Raw genomic sequence first — 19,662 nt, 5'->3', positions numbered from 1 at the left:
TTCATTAAATAATTTTGCTTGTAAATGTCTATTTGCATCACGTTTATTACAGAAAACACATTATTTGATCAATTTACATTGTGCCCCTAAAGTTCTTTGTGCGCTCCTTACTTTTTCAACTTAGGAGCACATGTGCTCCTTGGGAAAAAAGTTAGCGTCAAGCCCTGATTAATTATGTTTTTTTCCAAAGCAGCAGTTTGTATTCGCAGGGTGGAGAATTGATCTGTCGAGCCGTTCAGAGCTGATCAGAGAGGAGCAGCTGCTGCGAGTGAATGCAAACTTTAAGACCCAGCAGAATGAAAGGTTAAGTTTTACTTTCAATGCGCCTGAAGTTCTGCTGCTTTGTCTCTGACAGTGTAGTGCTATGAATAACTTAAGATGTATATATATATATATATATATATATATATTTCAGTAGTGCTCATAACGAACGGTCCAGGCCCAAAAATAGAAAATCTATTTGTGGCGGCAGATGTTTTACTCGTGGCAGGCCGCCACAAAAAAACTGAACGTGTGGGGAAACCCTGCATTACCTAACAGTGATTACCTAATGGCTATTAACTGGTTTAACACATCTAGCTTTTTTATGTTGGTGTGAGTTTGTCTGCTTCTGCTGTTGCTGCTGTGTTAGCTCATGTTAGCACGGCAGACATTGAACTGACCATTCGCTGGGAGCGGAGTGGCTCCGGGAACAGACCCTCAACGCTGTGTCTGTGTGATGCACCAATTGAAAACTTGGTGAGGCGTCAGATAAGCAAGCATGTCACCTGAGTAGGCGGTCCTTAGTGTTGCCCAGGACACATTAGCATACACACCAGGCCCGCAGAAAGTGCAGCGGGCTTTGAAGCCAATGTTCGTAGTGGCCAAACAGTGGTACTGCAATATCTGGGGACGGTCACATGATGCCATTGGGCCCAAATATACTTCTTCCCATAGATGTATTGGGAAAGAGACATCTATAAATCCACTATCAAGATTTAATCTTAGCTGTGCTCTGCAGTCCATAAGGCTCCAGTGTGCCTGCTCTATGGGCCTAATGATGCAGAAGTAGCACTGATCATCCGGGTAATGTCATACCACCACTGAGCAACTTTCACTTCTGTTCTTGTAGTCCGATTCCCCAGGACGCCTGTTAATACCAGGTGTAAACAGGGCTTTCTTTGTAAACGCTGGAAATGTTACACTGCTCCAGCTTTTCTGTTAGTACATGACTTTAATCCCACATGCGTTCTCTGCGCTGGTTTAAACTGCTTATACAGAAGAATCACAGCAGAATTTGCATAACCGAATTAGCTGTCATTATGGTGCTACAGACTGGGATCATAGCTCAGTGATTCATGGATCGTCACACACAAACATTTAAGAATCCTGTTTGACACGCTGCTTTAGAAATAAGGACTGACTGCATTTTACACTGTCTGTCAGCTGAATAGAGGTAGTAGGATTTAGATATTGCACAACAGATTGCTATTTCACAAATAATGTTATGTCTTGATTTTGGTATCATTTACTACCAATATGAGCAATGCTCGTCCCTGAACATTGCTAGTTAGAATAAATCATTGTCTCTGTAATCAAGTCCCTCCAGTGTGGCGAGGGAGATGTTCCTCAACAGTTTGCTGCACCCTGCCCCTAAGGTGCTGCTAGCTCACCAAAAATAACGTAATTAGTGTGGCTTTTAGCGGCGCACTTTAGTGCCCTGTGACGCTCTAAATTCTGCATTTAAACAAGAATAAAATACTGAGTTAAAAGCCTGTTTGTTAACTCAGGATGGTGGAGCTGAAATGCTGAATATCAGAACACGGCTGTTTTTCAACTTCAGTCTGAAAATGATCCTCGTCTAAAAGTCACATCTGCTCTAAGTCATTCACAGCCAGTCCCTCACACTCTAAACCCTCACACACACACTGAGTTACACACACACACATACACACACTCCCTCCACGCTCAGCCTTGTCACCATGATGTCACCATGTCCTCTAGCTTTCCATCCCGCAAAAACATAAGAATAGCGTTGCTACAGAGACAGAGCCGGGACGCTGTTACATCGTCATGACGTCTGCCAGGCCGGCCGAAGGATCAGCCAATGGCGAGTGGACAAGCAGGCGTTATTAAAAGCAAAGCTGCTATTTTTGGGAGCAGCCGTGGCATTACTCAGCACAGTGCAGCAAAGTCAGACGTACACATTCCTACAGTGGGGGGAAGAGAGGCTTTGTGTGACTGTTATGAAATAAAATTTGGGGTGACCAGAGAGGATTGGTCCTGCGTCCTGTCACACCGGAGTCATCCCTGACTTCTTGATGCTGCGCACACACAACAATAAGTGTGTGTGTATATGTTATATGACTGTTTGGTGCTCTGTTCTCTACAGTGGAATTTACAGAAAGGCGGATTTAGATAAGCCGTAGTTAATTAAACTGTAGATTTTTCCTCTCCACGTGCTGCACTAACCCTCTTCCTCCTGGATAACAGACAGATGGCGGAGGTTATTTATATAATAGTAAAAAGCCCTTCCTGTATCAGTGCTCATAACTGGATAAGCTGCAGTCTCACGTCACTGATGAAGAGACGAACATGCTCCATATCGTGTGAACCTCCAGAACACTGTTCATTTGGGAAGCTATTTTAGATTGAATCTTGGTTTTGAGATGGAAATGCTCATTAGTTTTAGTCACGTTTTAGACATTTTAATCCTTCATAGTTTTAGTCGACAACAACTGAAATTTCTTCAGATGAGAAGTCATGACATTTTAGTCAACTTTTAGTTATTTCTCTTAGTCAAGATGTTTTTTCCTCTTTAAAGTTAAATCAAGGGGGCAGGTTGTATGAAAATGTCATGTAGATGTAATATTTATATGTCCTCTCACAGGTTCAGTGATTATAACTTTTTTTTTTTTAGAGAGAAGCAATTTGAAAACATTTACTATTTTAACATTAATCAGTAATGTAAAAATCATTAGGTAAAAGGCTTTCATATTGATCCATGCACTGGGCACCAGTTTAAACCAGTGCAGAACTCTAACTGTGTTAGTCCCACTGCTGCAGCCTCTCAGAAAACATTCTGCTGGATGGAAATGATGTTGTAATATCACCATCTCCAGATCAGCTGAACCCTGCACTCTCCATGTTGATGCACAGCAGGTCGAGGATACTGTAACAATAATTCAGAGCATTTCCCAGCACACTCACATAACACCCTCTGAGACTGTTAGGCTGCTGATATCTTTCTGAACGGTGTGATCACAGAGGATGCCTCCTTTGGGTCAGAGAGGTCATCCAGCATGCAGATCATGGTCATTCATGTGTGCAGATGACTCTGTGAGGTTGTCAGGTCACATCCAGGGTGTGGTGAGGCTGCTGACCACAAGACTCAGTGTTTATGAGCCGCCTGCAGCCTCGAAAAGATGGATTGTACATGCTTTTAACATCATCTGACTTAGTCTGGTATTCTTAACTGGTTCCTTTGATTGATTGAAGTTTGAGTTCATACTAACATAAGCTATCACCACCACTTTGTATGCCCTCGCGCCAGTTATAGCCGTGGCTGGAGGCGTTATGTTTTTGGGTTGTCCGTCCACCCATATGTTCGTCTGTTTTCACGTACGTCTATCCCATTCTTGTGAACATGATACCTCAAGAACACCTTGAGGGAATTTCTTCAAATGTAGCACAATTTATTTAACGATAAACTGATAAGATTTTGGCGGTCATAGGTCAATGTCACGGTGACCTCGTCTGTCTTACTGTTGTGAAGGCAATATTTTAAGAACACCTTGAGGAAATTTTTTAGCACAGGCGTTCAGATGGACTCAATGATGACCTGATTAGACTTTGGTGTTCAAAGGTCAAGGTCACTGTCACCTTGCATTTGTCTCATTCTTGTGAACGTCATATCTCACAAAGGCCTTGACGGAATTTCTTCAAATTCGACAAAAGACATCCACTTGGACTCAAGAATAGACTGATTAGAATTTGGTGTTCGGGGGTCAAAGGTCTCTGTGACCTCGAAAATCATGTTTTTGGCCTTAGCAGGAGGCATTATGTTTTCGGGTTGTCTGCCTGTCCATCCCATTCTCATAAATGCAATATCTCACGAACACCTTGAAGGATCTTTTTTTCAAATGAGGCACAAACATCCACTTGGACTCAACAATAAACTGATTAGACTTTTGTGGTCATACGTCAAAGGTTAAGGTCACTGTGACCTTGCGTCTGTCCCATTCTCCTGAAGGCGATATCTCACGAACACCTTGAGGGAATTTCCTCAAATTTGGCAAAAACGTCCACTTGGACTAAGGCATGAACTGATAAGAATTTGGTGTTCGAAGGTAAAAGGTCAGGGTCTCTGTGACCTCGAAAACAAACACATTTTCGGCCATAGCTTAAGATTTCATACGCTAATTTTGACAAAACTTGAAATGTCTAACAGGATGAAGTGATGACATTTTATATCCAAAAGGTCAAAGGTCACCTTCACTGTGACATCATAATGTTCTGGAAAAACACTTTTCTGGCTATTACTTAACATCATATCTTAGGAACAGAAGGGGAGACATTTGGTCAGATACTGAATTGGTGACAGACATGGATTAAATTGAAAGTTCAACTTAACTGGTTTGCAGAGGCACACAACCGCAAAGCAGTAATTCTAGGTTTCTAGGCTTCATGCGACTTATCTGTAATGAGGACTTTTAAAACTCCTTTATAAACGATCTCTTCATCTTCACACACAGATTGTTTTAGTGGGTAAAACGGTTAAATGATCGTATCTTTCCTGTGTTCTCAAACTGTTTTCATGGTGGTCCTGATAGATAGTGCTGTCGGTAAATTTGCTCCAGCTTCTCCACGGGTGAAGGTAACAGGGGGCATGTGGGTGAGATAGATTTCAGCTGCCAGTGAGATCAGGTGACTGGTGTTAGGCTGCCGGCCCTGCAGAGTTGCTCTCTGCTTAGAAAATACAATCTCAAGTTACCACACTGCTGGTTTCTCTGCTTGGCCTCTCGTCAGCTTGTTTTTATTCATTAAAACTGAAGCTGGTCAAAAAAATCCTCTTAGTTCTTCTGTACATACTTTATAATGACACAGCTCCTACTGTCACGCAGAGGACGGCTAGAGGAGTCAGTGTTTGACAGGAGTTAGAGCTTGAAATAGCTTATGATATATTAGTTACAAAAGCATGATCAATACGACACGTCTTTTGATGAGGTATGATGGTGGTTCAGTCAGTGATGCAGGTGGATAAGATGATGTAGAAAATGAATTAAATTTGGCATAGCTGGTGTTTTCTGAAGCATAATTGTCTGCTGCCTCTGCTCCTTAGTCGAGGGCACAAGTGCATTTCTTATCCGCCCCCGTGTTCTTTGTTAGTTCTTCCTCTAGCTACTCAATTATATAACCACTCAACTTATGTAATGAAATTTAACTGCAGCAAGTGATGACATAAGTTCTGCAAAGCATTTTGTACCATTTTAAGATGTTGAAATCATCATAATATGCTTTGCCATCTGTTGTGTTTTGCTGAGCTAAAAATGTCTGTGTTTCATGGTTTGTTGCTCCGAGAGTCTAAAACAGTAAAAAGCCACAGTGTAGAAAATCCTTAAGGTGCACTGATTCCATGTTATCTGCTGTTGTTGATCAGATCTCTGCCATCTGGGAGTGATTACCAAGAGAGGAACTGACTGCGAGATAACAAAAACAAGTTCCTCTCTAAAGATAATGTCTGTCACTCCTGGACGGACACAACACGCACGTTCATCTGCAGAGTGCAGAGAGTTCATATCTGTGTTGTTTGTCTGGGTTTTGCTGATTCTCCAAACTCCTGGGAAATCCAGCCTGAAACACTTCAGCAGTGTTCGAAAACAGCTGATGGCGATTCATGTACAGTCCTGGTTATTAAATGGAAAAACATGGCGCTGAGTCTATGTATCAGAGGTTTCAGTGTATAACAGACTGTCTCTCTGACCAAGAACTGTGTTTTCTAGTGTGGGTTTCATTTATTCTTTCTCCTCTGGTAATCATAAATACAGTTATTTATGTGTTTCAGATACTTTGCCTTACAGGTACTTAAAGAGACAGTTCACCCCAAAATCAAAAATACATATTTTCCCTCTTAAGGCCCAGACACACCAAACTGAATTCAGAGTACTAGCGGCAACAAAAGCCCCCTGCTGCGTCGCCTCATGTCGCCTGTGTCTTGGCCAAAAAGTTGCACGTCCATGAGTAGATGTATGCTTCCTTCTGAGCAGGGATAGGGTCAGTGGGTGCACTTCGGTTGAAAGAAAGTAGTTCCAACATGAAACTGCTTACAACTGGGTCATGATTTCTGGAAAGAGACATCGCTGTTGAGTCTTTCAAATGTATTTTTGGCGCTTTGAGCACCACAAGCTGAGTGCCATCTAGTTCCATTACATAAGACAGAAGACAGACATCTCTACGGCCAATATCTCCAACACTCTGCAGCTCACACCAAAACAATCTGTAACCTTAAGGGGGGAAATGTGTTGCCAAAACTTTTCTCAAATATAAACTCCAGTCACAGCTAAAGAGAAGTTGTTCCAATCAGTTTTCTGGGGTTTGTCCAGAGACATTTTAGCAAATGTAGTAAATCTGGAGTTAAAACTGAAACAGTGACTGAAAGGAAAAATGCTTCAAAACAAACAGGGAGTATTTACCAGAGACTCTGTTAGGATTTTCTTTTATTTATACATATAAATGTAAGAATGAGACAAAAGGAGGTAGAATATGAGATGTAATTTATCACTATTAGCATGTCCTACAGCTCCTGGAATAAAAAACATGCTCTGGACATTTTAACATTTCGTTTCATTTTGGCAAGATGACCCTTTCTTTATTCCTGGGTGGATTTCAGTACCTAAATCTAGTCGTCATGTAAGAAGATTATGAGGTGGATTTGCCTTCAGAGTTTAATCTAAATTTTGTGTCTTTTGTCTTTCAGAATTCAAAGAGTGCCCAGGGCCTGGTGGGACTAAAGAACCTAGGAAACACTGTAAGTACAGCAGCCACATAGACGTCAAACTACATGTGTCTGGAGCCAAAAGTCCTGCAGTACTGACATCTTATTCCTCACACACTAAATCCCCGTCATCCTGTTGGTGTCACACTGAGAGCAGTTTGTTGATATCTGGTGGAGTCCACATAAGAGAGGTGGTCCAGCAGAGAATCTATCTACCAGGCAACAGGCAGAAGGATGGCTCTTAAAATAAACTATGTGTGCTGTGGTGTGTGTCTTGCTGAGAGAGAGAGAGAGTGTGTGTGTGTGTGTGTGTACAGTAACCTAATCAGAGAGCTCTGAACTATGGACCGGGAGGACTCGTTTTCTCTCTCTGACTGGTTTGATCTTACCAAACTGGTGCACGTGTTTCATGTTGACACGTGATGGGAGCAGAATATACACAGAGCTGTCTTTGACAACATGTCTGTGTGTGTGTGTGTGTGTGTGTGTGTGTGTGTCTGTGTCTGTGTCTGTGTCTGTGTCTGTGTCTGTGAGTGATGATACTGGGATTTTTTTCACTTTTTCCTGGAAACATTTAAAAATCAACTAATGCATTTCCACATCGACACAATATATTTTGACTGCTCAAAGTGATGACACATTCTACAGTCATCATAGATGCATTACTACATATTTTATAGCTATAATCTGTAGGCTGACTGTTGTTCTCAGGAGACTACACCCTTTGGCCAACCAGCACGTATACGTTCTGCGCCTGCATGAGAGTGAATAACTCCACACCAGCAGATGGCGGTAGTCAGTATTTGTCACTCAAAAAGGGAAGCCGGAAAACCGTCTTGATGCTAGTTAGCCAGTTAGCACATTAACAACACAATCCATTGTTGAAAGAACAGAGCATATTTTCCGTGCGCCAGTGAACAGTAACACAAACCATGAGAAAACGTTTCTGCTAAACAGCCCAGTGGCTAAAGAAATCATATGTAACACTTTTGTTTTGGCCTTACTCCTTCTTAACTTTAGCTGTTTGTTTACTTTCCTCACTTCCGTTTCATCTCTCATCTGCTGAGCTGAACTGCCAATCAGAGTGATTTCATTCTCTGAAAGGCTCTGCAGTCACCGAATTAACATGCTGAATGGGCAGGATAGGGCACCAGACACTCACTGACGACCTAACACTGACCAACAGCTGACCATCGGTTTTGTGTGTCGGCCTTTAGAGGTGTTGCAGAAATGTAGATTGTGTGGCCCAAAGGATGTTTTCTGTCAGCACATGACTGCAGACCACAGTTTGTGTGACTAAAGTGCACCAGGTCTGGGTTAGATTCTGGAAAAATGCAGGAATATTGTGATCTGAATGTAATTTCAGGTGTAAAGTCACATAGTGCACATCTGTCCATCTGATAATTACCCTCCAGAGGAGGTCAGAGACATGAAATGACACACCAACAACAAAGTGTAAAAGTAATGAGTCTCCACGGGGTTCAGACTGAATGTTTTTTTTCCCCACTCGCCCACTTGGTCTAAAAAAGAAGATGCCACACGCTGCTCACGCTCAGCTTCACAATTTCATGGTTATACTAATGTTTCCGTCCCTCTGGACCTTCATCAAGAGTATTTAACACCATTTTTGTTTTTTGTTTTTTACAACTTTGAGCTTTAGTAGATAGTGCTCCGCCCATTTAATGTGCCTGGGTGTGGGACAATTAATCATCTGTGGGTGTGTTTCTCAGTAATTGACAGCGATGTGTGCACCATCTGTCTCATTGTGTACTCCATATGAAAAAGAAAGAAAACAAGGGAACAAGAAAAACACTGAAATCAGATTCCTGACAAAATTAAGTCTGTTCACAAGATTATTAACTAAATGTGTTGAAGAAGATCAACACATTTAGTTAAGAATGAACACATCAGCCTTTAGTTTTCATCACTCAAAATTGTTCAATATTGTACACTATTTGTATCTAGAGTATATTGTAATTGAATATCAAATCAGTATCGAACATCTCCCTTTAAACCTCTGAAACCTGGAGCAACATCCCTTTTCTCATGCTGCTTTCAGACGCCTTTTGCAAGTAATTAAACCTTTGAACACTGAGCGACATTGATGCAGTTTCTTTCAAAAAACAAGGGGAAAAAGGCAATGAGCAACTTGGTAAGAAATGTCCCACAATTTGCCAAAAAAAATAAAAATAAATTAAGAAAATTATTTTTTTTAAAAGGGGAAAAAAATATTTTAAAAAATCTATATTTATGATTATTATAATCATTATATTTTAAAATTATGTTACAGAATTATAACAATTTTGAAGCACTCTTTCAAGGTCATTTCCTTTTTTTGTTTTCTAGCTTTTTTTTTATTTTATTTTTTTTATTTTTTTACTAATTTTCTTGCTTTTTTGGGTCATCTCTTCTTCCTATGTTTTTTAAAGAAATCATTTGCTCAGGTTTCAAAGGGTTTAACAACGTGCTCAGTCAGCCAAGTGGCTCAGAAGTCTATTTGCCTAAAGCCAATTTATATTTACACCTATACAAATTGTGAATAACAATAAAGATTGAAGATGATTGTCATGAAAAACCACCCTGTTTTATCCACCTTGCTCTCGAACTTGCAGCAAACTGCGCAGTACAGACCAGTAGTTAGAGTTTTGCCGACATCCTCAAACACCAACCAGCTAAAGTCCTGTTTCCAGGATAAATTAAATGCTCACTTGCACCTCAGCTCATAAACTTTGACTTTACGACTGCAGCTCAGGAGGTAGCACAGGTCATCCTCTAATCGGAAGGTTGGTGGTTCAATACCCAGCTCAAGTCTGCGTGTCAAAGTATCCTTGGGCAAGATACTGAACCCCAAATTGCTCCCAGTGACTTTGTCAGCGGTGTGTGAGTGTGTATGAAGGGATAAAGTCTGTGTGAAACATCCATGTTTTCAGACATGGATGTAAAATGTTAAGAGAAACTTGACTGGTGCGCGGAGGCTAGAGTTACAGTGAGCCAGTCATTCAAGTTTCCTTTAATTTGCTAGATTCAGCTGTGGAGATCATGCAAGACAACAGTTAGGTCACATACTGACCAGTGTGTTATGTTTGAATCAGACTGTAAGGATCCTTGTTAAACAATGTAAAACTGACATTTACAAGACAACTGTAAACTGTAAGTGCAAACACAGCTCTTCATGTCTTTCACCAATGAATGGAGCTTTTTCATCCGTCAGAGAATCAAACTGTGTGTGTGATGTTTTGTCTTGCAGTGTTTCATGAACAGTATCCTGCAGTGTCTCAGCAACACACACAGCCTGCGAGACTACTGCCTGCACAACTCGCACCGCAGAGACCTTAACAACAACAGCCGCACCAACACAGCCCTCATGGAAGGTGAGAGACGTGTCACGCAGGCCCCCTAGAGTCCAAATCAAACACTTCGCACAGCTGCTCCCAGTCTTTACCTCTGGATCAGATTTGCATCTTTCAGAACGTGTGTTAGTAACAGAGGTAAACTGGTTCTTCTTATGTCCACATGGAGAGGCACAATGTTTATCTAGGTCTTATTAGTGTTCAGGACTGCATGAATATGTGGTGAGACAATGAGTTGTACCTTCAGTTCACCATCAACATGAATACATAGTGCATATCATGTCCCAGTGTGTGAGTAACTTGGTTGTTTCTTTTCTGGTAGAATTTGCCAAGCTGATACAGACCATGTGGTCGTCGTCCAGCAGTGAGGCGGTCAGCCCGTCTGAATTCAAAACTCAGATCCAGAGATACGCTCCCAGATTCGTGGGATACAAGTAAGTTGGGCGCAGTCTTCACTCTAACTTTTATAAGCTGTCATACATCTTTTAGGAGCAGTTAGCATCGTCTCTGTCTGATGATAATATGACTGCAAGTCTTGACATATGTCTGAATCAATAACACCATCATATTCTTGGGTTCAAACACATTTTTATGGACAAAATTTTAAAACTTTTCCATGACTTTTCCAGAGTTTCCATGACTGTAGGAACCCTGATATTAATATTTCTGACTGTGTCTGTGTCTTACAGCCAACAGGATGCTCAGGAGTTCCTGCGTTTCCTCCTGGACGGCCTGCACAACGAGGTCAACAGGGTCACCGTCAGGCCGAGAGGCACCGTGGAGGACTTTGACCACCTGCCGTAAGTAATCTGCCCGCTAGACAGTGTGTGTACCTGCAGAGACACCTTCCTGCTCAGGGAAAATGTTTGTATGATCTTAGGAATGCTTCACAAACAGTATTGGGCAGTAACAACATTACTTTATCCAGTGACGAGTAGTGTAACTAATTACTAATAGAATTTCAGTAATAATATTGTAGTCACCCCAAAACAAAACACACACACATCTCTGAGCGAAGAGGACGGAGCAGAATGAAACACTTCTTAACTGAAGAATATAAAATCATCAGGGCCACTGTGAACACCTCATGTATGCTCAGTGTGGTATCCAGTATGTAAACAGGGCCGACAGAGGCAACATGAATCATTAAGGCTTCATCATTAAGCTTTAATTTAAGGCTGCGTGCGACAGTTTCACCTCCAGTGTGCAGTCGTTGCCTCTCTGGGGCCCAGATCAGCTTAATGCTCCAATTCTTCTTGGATATAATTATCAGTTATCTAACCGCGGCTTGTTTAAGGGTCACAGTTAATCTCTGCAACTTTCAGCATTACCCTGAAAACAGGTCCACTTCACCCAAATATTAAAAACAATGCAGATAGATACTTATTTTGTGTTATAAATGTGTGTCAGGGGAGAAAGTGTGTTTTAATCTCTTAATCTGCCACCTGTAATAAAGTAGGTCAGATCTCTAAGTAGTGGCTGTTCTCTGCTATGACCCATTACATTATCCACCCTTTTACTGAATCAGAGTGTTATCATCAGTGTGTCTCCGCCCGTCCTGACCGTCTCCTCCATCACTCTGTGTGTGGGTCTCATGTCTCATCTTTGCTTCATGTTCAGGGATGAAGAGAAAGGGAAGAAGATGTGGAGTAAATATCTCGAGAGAGAAGACAGCAAGATCGTCGGTAAGTAGAATATTTGACTTTTGGTTTTAGATACCGATGCATTGATATTTTTCATGACAGATGTGTTGAGCCAGTGATAGCATCATGTCATCTGTCTACCTGCTCCTCCAGACCTGTTTGTAGGGCAGCTGAAGAGCTCTCTAACCTGCAGCCACTGTGGTTTCTGCTCCACTGTCTTCGACCCCTTCTGGGATCTCTCTCTACCGATCGCCAAGGTTAGAAAACACACACACACACACACACACACACACACACGTACAGATGTAACATAGACAGGTGGATGTTGGTCAGCCTTGCATAACAAGTCCCAGAAGGTCAACAGACACACGTCAGCACAATGAGTGGTGCAGAGGTGACTCTCTCTCTGAGTGTGTTGCTCTGTATTAATTCATCTCCTGACATGAGCTCCTTGTTTTCCTCCCTGTCTTTGTTTGTGCTTTGCTTTGTGTGTGTCTGTGTGTGTGTACTGTGTGGTTGCTCCCGCGCATGCTAATGTCACTGCATCTATGTTTGTGCTCAGAAGGGCTACGGTGAGGTGAGTCTGATGGACTGCATGCGGCTCTTCACCAAAGAAGACGTCCTCGACGGGGACGAGAAGCCGGTGAGTGTCCAAGGACCAACAGGCGGGTGGTGGAGCAAAGTACATTTACTCAGGGACTGTGCTAAAGTATAGTTTGGTTGTAAAGTCAGCCCCACCTTGCTCCACCTTCACCAGCTGCAACATTGAAGTAATGTCTTTCTCTAAACAGTGAGTTAACAAACTGTGTGTCTTCTCCACAGACGTGCTACAGGTGTAAAGCCAGGAGGAGATGCACTAAGAAGTTCACAATACAGAAGTTCCCCAAGATCTTAGTGCTTCGTATCCTTTGCTCTGAACATCTGATAATGTTTAACATACAGTGAGCCTACAGCTGGGAGAACATGAAGCTATCAGTGGGATAGTGTGTATGAAATATGTTACACAGCGGAGCACAGTAGTTGATTTAGTAGATTTATCAGAGCTGTGAACAAAGTGAGTAATTACTGTTCTGTAATCACCATTAGATTTGTTAGAGCGATGAATAGTCAAAGAATACACCAAACACACATGTATGGATTATTGTACGGCCCTAGGAGGCACAGGCCCAGGGGCCCAAAGTGTCAGGGGGCCCCTGGTCTTCACTTGCAAGATGTCAGTCAGATTAACAAGACCCGACCAGGGAGAGACTCAAAATGATCACGAAGAGAAACAAAACTACCACAAAGTCTGTGTGTCTTGCACCTGTATAGGAGAGGTGATGGGGCCCTTTGCTTATCTAGGCCCAGGGGCCCATTGTTTCATGATCCGCTCGTGCATACACACCCAGAATAAAAAGAATTAGGTGCTTGTATGGTGGCTGCTTTGACAATGTAAAAGAACTCCAGTCATTAGAACACAGCTCTGATACACAGTCTGGACTCTGTTAGTGTGGTATAATTGACTGTAGTGAGCACTCACATCAGAAGTGACCGAATATTAGTCCTTCTTACACAGAGATAGTGTTACAGAGCCACTGCTAAGTCCCGTCTTTATGCCTCCGTTGCATCTTCACATAGAATCAAATTGGTTCTTAATGTTTTTTTCTGCAGTGTCACAAACTCATTACACATATTTATTTTACGTGGACTTAAATGACTCCATCCAGTAACACACCTTGCACACAGCTGTACAAAGTGTTGGCTGAATGTATTGAAAGGTACAGTTCACACAGAGCAGTTGTTCCTTGACTCCCCCTGCTGTCCAGACCTGAAACGCTTCTCTGAGGCACGCAGAACCAGCAAACTGTCCACCTTTGTTAACTTCCCCATGAAGGATCTCGACCTGCGGGAGTTTGCCTCTGAAAACAGCAGTAAGTACTGACTCGAACACCCACGTCTGGTCTGTTTCATTGAGCTTTGGATAATGAAGAAAAAGGTCTTGACATTAACTGTAATACGTTTGCCTTGATTTTCAGTAGAGATAAAGTGTCACATCATTTAAAAACTGTCGAGGGTCTCTTTACTGATAATAATACAACTCTGGAGAATAAACCAGATATTTGATCGTCTTTATCATCCCAGCTGATATCAAATTGAGCAAGTAAATGCAGGCTTTAAGTTTGTTTTTGTTTGTGTCCTCCTCCAGTAAATGCAGTGTACAACCTGTACGCAGTGTCCAACCACTCAGGCACCACTATGGGCGGCCACTACACAGCCTACTGTCGCAACCCCAGCTCGGGAGAATGGTACACGTTCAATGACTCCAGGTAGGTTTCAACTCCCGTCATCATTGATATATAAATCAGGGTTCCCACAGTCATGGAATTTTTAGAAAAGTTTTTAATATACATTGTTTGGACTACTATTTAAAAATATTTGAGAAATACCAAAACGTGTCTAATGCTACCTGTGATCGAAGTTTACATCATGATAAAAACATATATAGAAGAAACACATGTAAGGGATAACCATTAGAAACTGATCTGAAATCTGAAATCAGTGACTTTATTACAGCTGGTACAATAATCCAACTTCCTCTCACACAAAAATACAACTTTCTAAATTCAGATTTGATTCATGCTGATGTCATCAGAATCTGATCCCCACTTTCTGGCGTTCATGTCGGACCAGCTGCCTCCAGTCCTCTAATAAACCGTCACTGATCACAGACTGTTTGTTTCATTGTGTTGGTGATTAAACAGCTTGTGTCTCAGTTGATTTCCTGTTAATTATTGATAATAGAAAACGCTGCTTGTTCAAAATGTTTAAACTAATTAATTAAACAGCTGTTTGATTTATTACAGAGTCATGTCACACAACAGTAAACAAAAATGTAGCTGCTGTAAATAACCTAATGTCACAGCTGTTCATTTAAACTCAACAAACACATGAAGTAAACAAATAAATGAACCCTGCTCAAATTAAATTAGGTTATTATCACTCATTAATGGGATTATTGGAAAAATTAAATGCAGAATCTTTATTGCTGAGCTCTATTTAATTAGTTAAATATGAAAGAGGTAAATCAATCACAATGAATCTATTATCACATCATAATACAGTCTGTTATCAGTGATCTGAACATATTATTAGGTACCACTGTGGGTAAAAACAGACACACAAACTACAGTGAGTGAAACAGCTGCAACATGAGGACGTGCAGATAATCCCAGGGTTTCCTTGGGTCCTTGAAATCCTTAAAAGTTTGGGGGAAAAGTCTTAAAGATATTTAAAGACAGACATAAATCTACATGGGTCATTGAAAGAGCTTGAATTTATGTATTTTCTGTAGGGCTGCTCTCACCAAACATTAGTCGACCAGAAAGGTCATTAGTCGGCAAGATTTCATTGGTCACTTAGTCGCAGAATTTTTTTAAAAAACAAACAAAGGTGAAACTCTATCAGGAGCTGCAGCTTGTCAAAATAAATCCAAACCTATATGACTGGACCATGTGTGACTTTAATGTGAAAGGACAGACACAGGAAGTGTCCACGCTCAGCAGTCAGACAGGAGTCAGGTTAATTTCCAGGGCTGGTACCTGCGGTTATTCCACAGGCTAGTTAATAACATGTCGGGCAGGAAATCCAAAGTGTGGGATCATTTTGAGAAGGTGAAGGACGAACCCAAGGTGATATGTAAACTCATCTTCATTGGTCGACTACAAACATGACGTATCATCTGAAACATGGAAGTAGCTACATGCCCATTAGCCCACAGCGTCATTAACAGGCGGCTCGCTCAGTGTGTGACGTGCACTTGCAGATAAAATATAGGCCTATATTAATGAAGGTTCATTAGTACGGTTTGTATTTCTCTGTAATGTAGCACAGTGTTAACAATGTTACTGATACTGTTCTTTCTCACACCTACGTTACACATTTGACCATATGTGGTCAAATGCATCCCAGACCACCTCAGCAAGTGGTCTGAGAGATCAGATCACAGTGTGTCTCGGTGGTCGCTTGCACTTGTAATAATACCAGTTATAAACCGGCCTTTGTCTTCACCATGCTGCCCTCGTTTCTCACAGCACAACCTCTCTTTCTTCCCAGAGTAACGCCAATGTCCTCCAGCCAAGTGCGCAGCAGCGACGCCTACGTCTTGTTCTACGAGCTGGCTTCCTCCTCACGGATGTGAAGCCTCCTCGAGGACGGCGGGCCACAGCACCACTCTGACTGACGGACAGATGGATGGAGCCGGGCCTATTTTGGACTTGTATTTGGACATATATCACACACACTCACACAAAGACACACACACCCACCAGCCTGGAGGCTGCTTCTCTCCACAGAGAGGGGAACACTCTGGAAACCACAGGAACCTGATCCACCAGCCCTGCTGTCCTTCTCTCTGTCTTTACTCTCGTGTCTTGCTCATGCTGGGTGGAGGTGTGTGTTTACTGTGTGTGTGTGTGTGTTTGTACGTGTGTGTGTGCGTGTGCGTGTGTGTGTGTGCGAGGCTGACACAGGGCAATAATCCCACCTGACCGACCAACCGGTGAATCTGTCCCTCTCTATGCACTGCAAACCGAACTCTCATCCTGATCGCGCCTTCGCTTCTTCTCAATCTTCTCGTTTGCCTCGAACCATTAAAACTCACATGTTGCAATTTTTGACCTTTTTTCTGCTTTGAATTTTTATTGTTTTTATGTTTTTTGGGGGCGGGGCTTATCACCCCAGCGCCTCAAGCATCATCATCAGCACCACTTTGGACTGTGGATGAATTGTGCTTAGAGTGTGACTGTATCAGGACTGGTCGTGGTTACGAGGAGCCCACAGCCCACCGGCCTGCTTGGTGTTTCACAGCGCTCCCTCCCACTGCTCTACAACACTCCCGTGTCTCTGTCAGCGTCTTCATCACTCTTTCTTTGTCCGACGGTGGTTGGGAGGCCGGTGGCACTGTGAGCGTTACATGTTTGAGAGGATGACCCTCTAACTTGTGTTTTATTTAATTTGTTTCTCCCACGTGTGGCTGCTACTGATGTTTTAAAAGTGCTGTGAACGGACGAATGGACGGAGCAGAGCGGATCTGCTAAGGACGAATAATACAGACGATAATGACAAGTAACAATCCTCATCGTCAATATGAGGTCTTTTCTTCCTCTCTTGTTTCATGCCATTGAACAACACGGAAAGAATGTTTTAACGAAGAAAATAAAAACACTATATCTGTATATTTTTATATCCTGATGCAATATAGAGAATGTACTATTCAATGGTGCTGAAAATGACCCATAACTGTTTTCAGTTGGTTTATTTCCCAGGTTTCAAGAGAGAAAAAAAAGTTATTATTTATGCTTACAGGTGAAAATGTGACGAGTCACACTTTTTAACAGTGGCAGTCAAACACATGAGTATATAAATATATATATATATATATATGAATAAAACTTAACAAAACAGTGGGTTTACTCTGAGTGTTTTTGTCCTTTTAGCTTCATGATGGAAGTTTTGTTCAGACATGGTGACTGTGACAGAAGAGTACTTCAAGACTTAAAAAACAACTGATGGATAACGAGAAAGCACCTGCCAGCTGTATCACCGTGCAGAGGGAAGCGTGCATATAGTCATAGACTAGAGGCTCGTACCCTTGAAAGTGCAACATGTAAATATGACCTCAAGCAAAGTGGCTTCATTTCTTTCAAAAACATGGGAAGAAGGAAATGAGCAACTTAATTTGCCCAAAATATAGCAAGAAAATAGAAAAAACAAATACCTGTAAATTAGCAAAAAAAATTTAAATGACCTGAAAAAGGTGCTTAAAAATAATAACTCTAACATTTAACATTTTTTCCATAGCTTTTTAAAAAAATATTTTTTTTCTATTATAGTTTAAAAAATAATTTACAAATCTTCTAACTTCTTGCAGTTTGCAGAACATTTCTTGCCAAGTTGCTCATTGCCATGTTTTAAAAAGAAATCCAACCAATTTGCTCATATTCAAAGATTTAAGTACTTTAGAAGGGCGTCTGAATGCAGCACAAAAAATGATGTCGCTCCAGGTTTCAAAGGGTTAAATGCGTCCTCCTCATCTGAGCTGTAACCTCAGCAAGCTCAGTGGTGCTAGGTGAGTAGCAGTAGATGCACCAATGACGGTGTTAGGCCTGGGCGTCCAAGGCTTCAGCCATAAATGTTTTATGAATAGCCCAGCATCTAAACAGGCTGTTAAAAGAAAGCATCACATCTAGCAACAGGGTCGACCACACCTCCTCACTAAGGTCAAAGTTTCTGTCCCTTCCTTGCTCAGAGTTGCTTTCCTAAATCACTCCTAAGCTACGACTCTTTACCAAACATTTTAGGCTAAGTTTGGAGCTCTCTGAGTGTTCTCAAAATGTTTGTGAATACATACTGAGCCCCCGATTTCCTCAAATCCTAGGAACACCCCTGAGATGCACGCTTCCTTCTGCTCAGTGATACGGTTGGCAGATGTAGTTTGGCAGACAGAAAATAGTTCCTACATGAAACTGCTCACAACAAGGTCTGTGGATCATCTTGAGTAACCAGCTCATGATCTCTGCAAAGTGATATAATTCATCTTGGGTGGCGACAGCTCAACCAGCTCTCTTATCAGCTCGACACCGCAGAGACACACACACCATTTTCTTTTGATGGATCGTTCTATAATCATTATGGAAGGACCGCGGCCTGGCCTACTTCCTGCTGCTCCATTATCTGTGCATGGCCTATTTCTGTGGTCCGAGCTTTGCGGCCTCAGTGTTGATGTGATGCAATGAAAAGGTCCTGCAGACATAACTAGGTCTATAGGCTGACACCCCGAAGGCTCCCACATCACACTGGATCTGATCCTCATGTACAGACACGTTAATTAACCATGGTGACGTTCAAGTTATCAGACTGATTTATGCGTGTTATTTCACTAAGTGACAGACATTCTGCTAAACTGGAAACAACAGTCCAGAACAATTCTTTGTTTATCTTTATTAACTCTATATTTATACATGAGGACTGATCCCACTGAAGTTGGCGTGCAGGTGCAGACATTACAGGAAGTCAGAACTCAGCTGGGTGAGTTCAGCGGGACACAGAGGAATTCATTCGTGGTTCAGGTGTTGATCTTTTCCTCATCCTCACATCTGAACACTGTAATGTGAGACGAGATGACTGCTGCTGAACTGCAGCGATGAATGAATCTTGAAAAGAAAAGATACTCCTGTTCACTTGTATCCAACATGGCGGCCAGGTCATGGACTTTATGATTTAACAGATAACCAGTACACTAAAATATGTTTCTTCAAACATTTGAGGAGAGAAATAGGCAGTACAGTAACAGATTCATATCTGATCAGAGCAGCCGAGTTTGACAGTTTGACCACAAGTTACAACCCGTGAGTCTGACTGATGACTGTGCTGTAATCCTACAGTTGGGGCGCTGATTTTCAACTGGCAATCTCTTTCCTTTCTCTATAATATGACTTTTTTTCGACATACTATACTATGAATGTTTTTAAATACTATACTATGATGTGTTTTTTATGTACTCTACTATGACTTTTTCAACATACTATACTATGACTTTTTTCGACATACTATACTATGACTTATTTCGACATACTATACTATGACTTATTTCGACATACTATACTATGACTTTTTGAAATGCTATACTATGACTTTTTTCGACATATTATACTATGAC

The 19,662-nt window shown here is 41.7% G+C and overlaps 2 protein-coding genes across 7 annotated transcripts in view; one reads left to right on the top strand and one right to left on the bottom strand.

Moving 5' to 3' along the window:
- Positions 1-17,400, top strand: part of usp2a (ubiquitin specific peptidase 2a) — a 62,090-nt gene extending 44,690 nt beyond the window's left edge. For 3 of the 5 annotated variants that reach the window (XM_050067042.1, XM_050067052.1, XM_050067070.1), the window contains 11 exons: positions 6,956-7,006; positions 10,221-10,344; positions 10,646-10,757; positions 11,013-11,123; positions 11,944-12,008; positions 12,120-12,223; positions 12,529-12,609; positions 12,789-12,867; positions 13,772-13,876; positions 14,152-14,272; positions 16,059-17,400. In XM_050067042.1, coding sequence (XP_049922999.1) covers positions 6,956-7,006; positions 10,221-10,344; positions 10,646-10,757; positions 11,013-11,123; positions 11,944-12,008; positions 12,120-12,223; positions 12,529-12,609; positions 12,789-12,867; positions 13,772-13,876; positions 14,152-14,272; positions 16,059-16,143 — 1,038 coding nt within the window. In that variant the 3' untranslated portion in view covers positions 16,144-17,400. The remainder of the gene's footprint in view (positions 1-6,955; positions 7,007-10,220; positions 10,345-10,645; positions 10,758-11,012; positions 11,124-11,943; positions 12,009-12,119; positions 12,224-12,528; positions 12,610-12,788; positions 12,868-13,771; positions 13,877-14,151; positions 14,273-16,058) is intronic. The other 2 variants (XM_050067061.1, XM_050067079.1) reach the window with 1 other exon arrangement.
- The window catches only part of LOC126403996 (gem-associated protein 4-like), a 173,259-nt gene that overhangs the window by 123,400 nt on the left and 30,197 nt on the right, over positions 1-19,662 (bottom strand). The gene's annotated exons all lie outside the window — the stretch shown is intronic.

Source organism: Epinephelus moara, chromosome 2 (genome assembly GCF_006386435.1).
Source record: "Epinephelus moara isolate mb chromosome 2, YSFRI_EMoa_1.0, whole genome shotgun sequence".
In the NCBI taxonomy this organism is placed as follows: domain Eukaryota; kingdom Metazoa; phylum Chordata; class Actinopteri; order Perciformes; family Serranidae; genus Epinephelus; species Epinephelus moara.
Note: the sequence above shows the minus strand (reverse complement) of the source record. Positions and strands in the feature narration are given on the sequence as shown.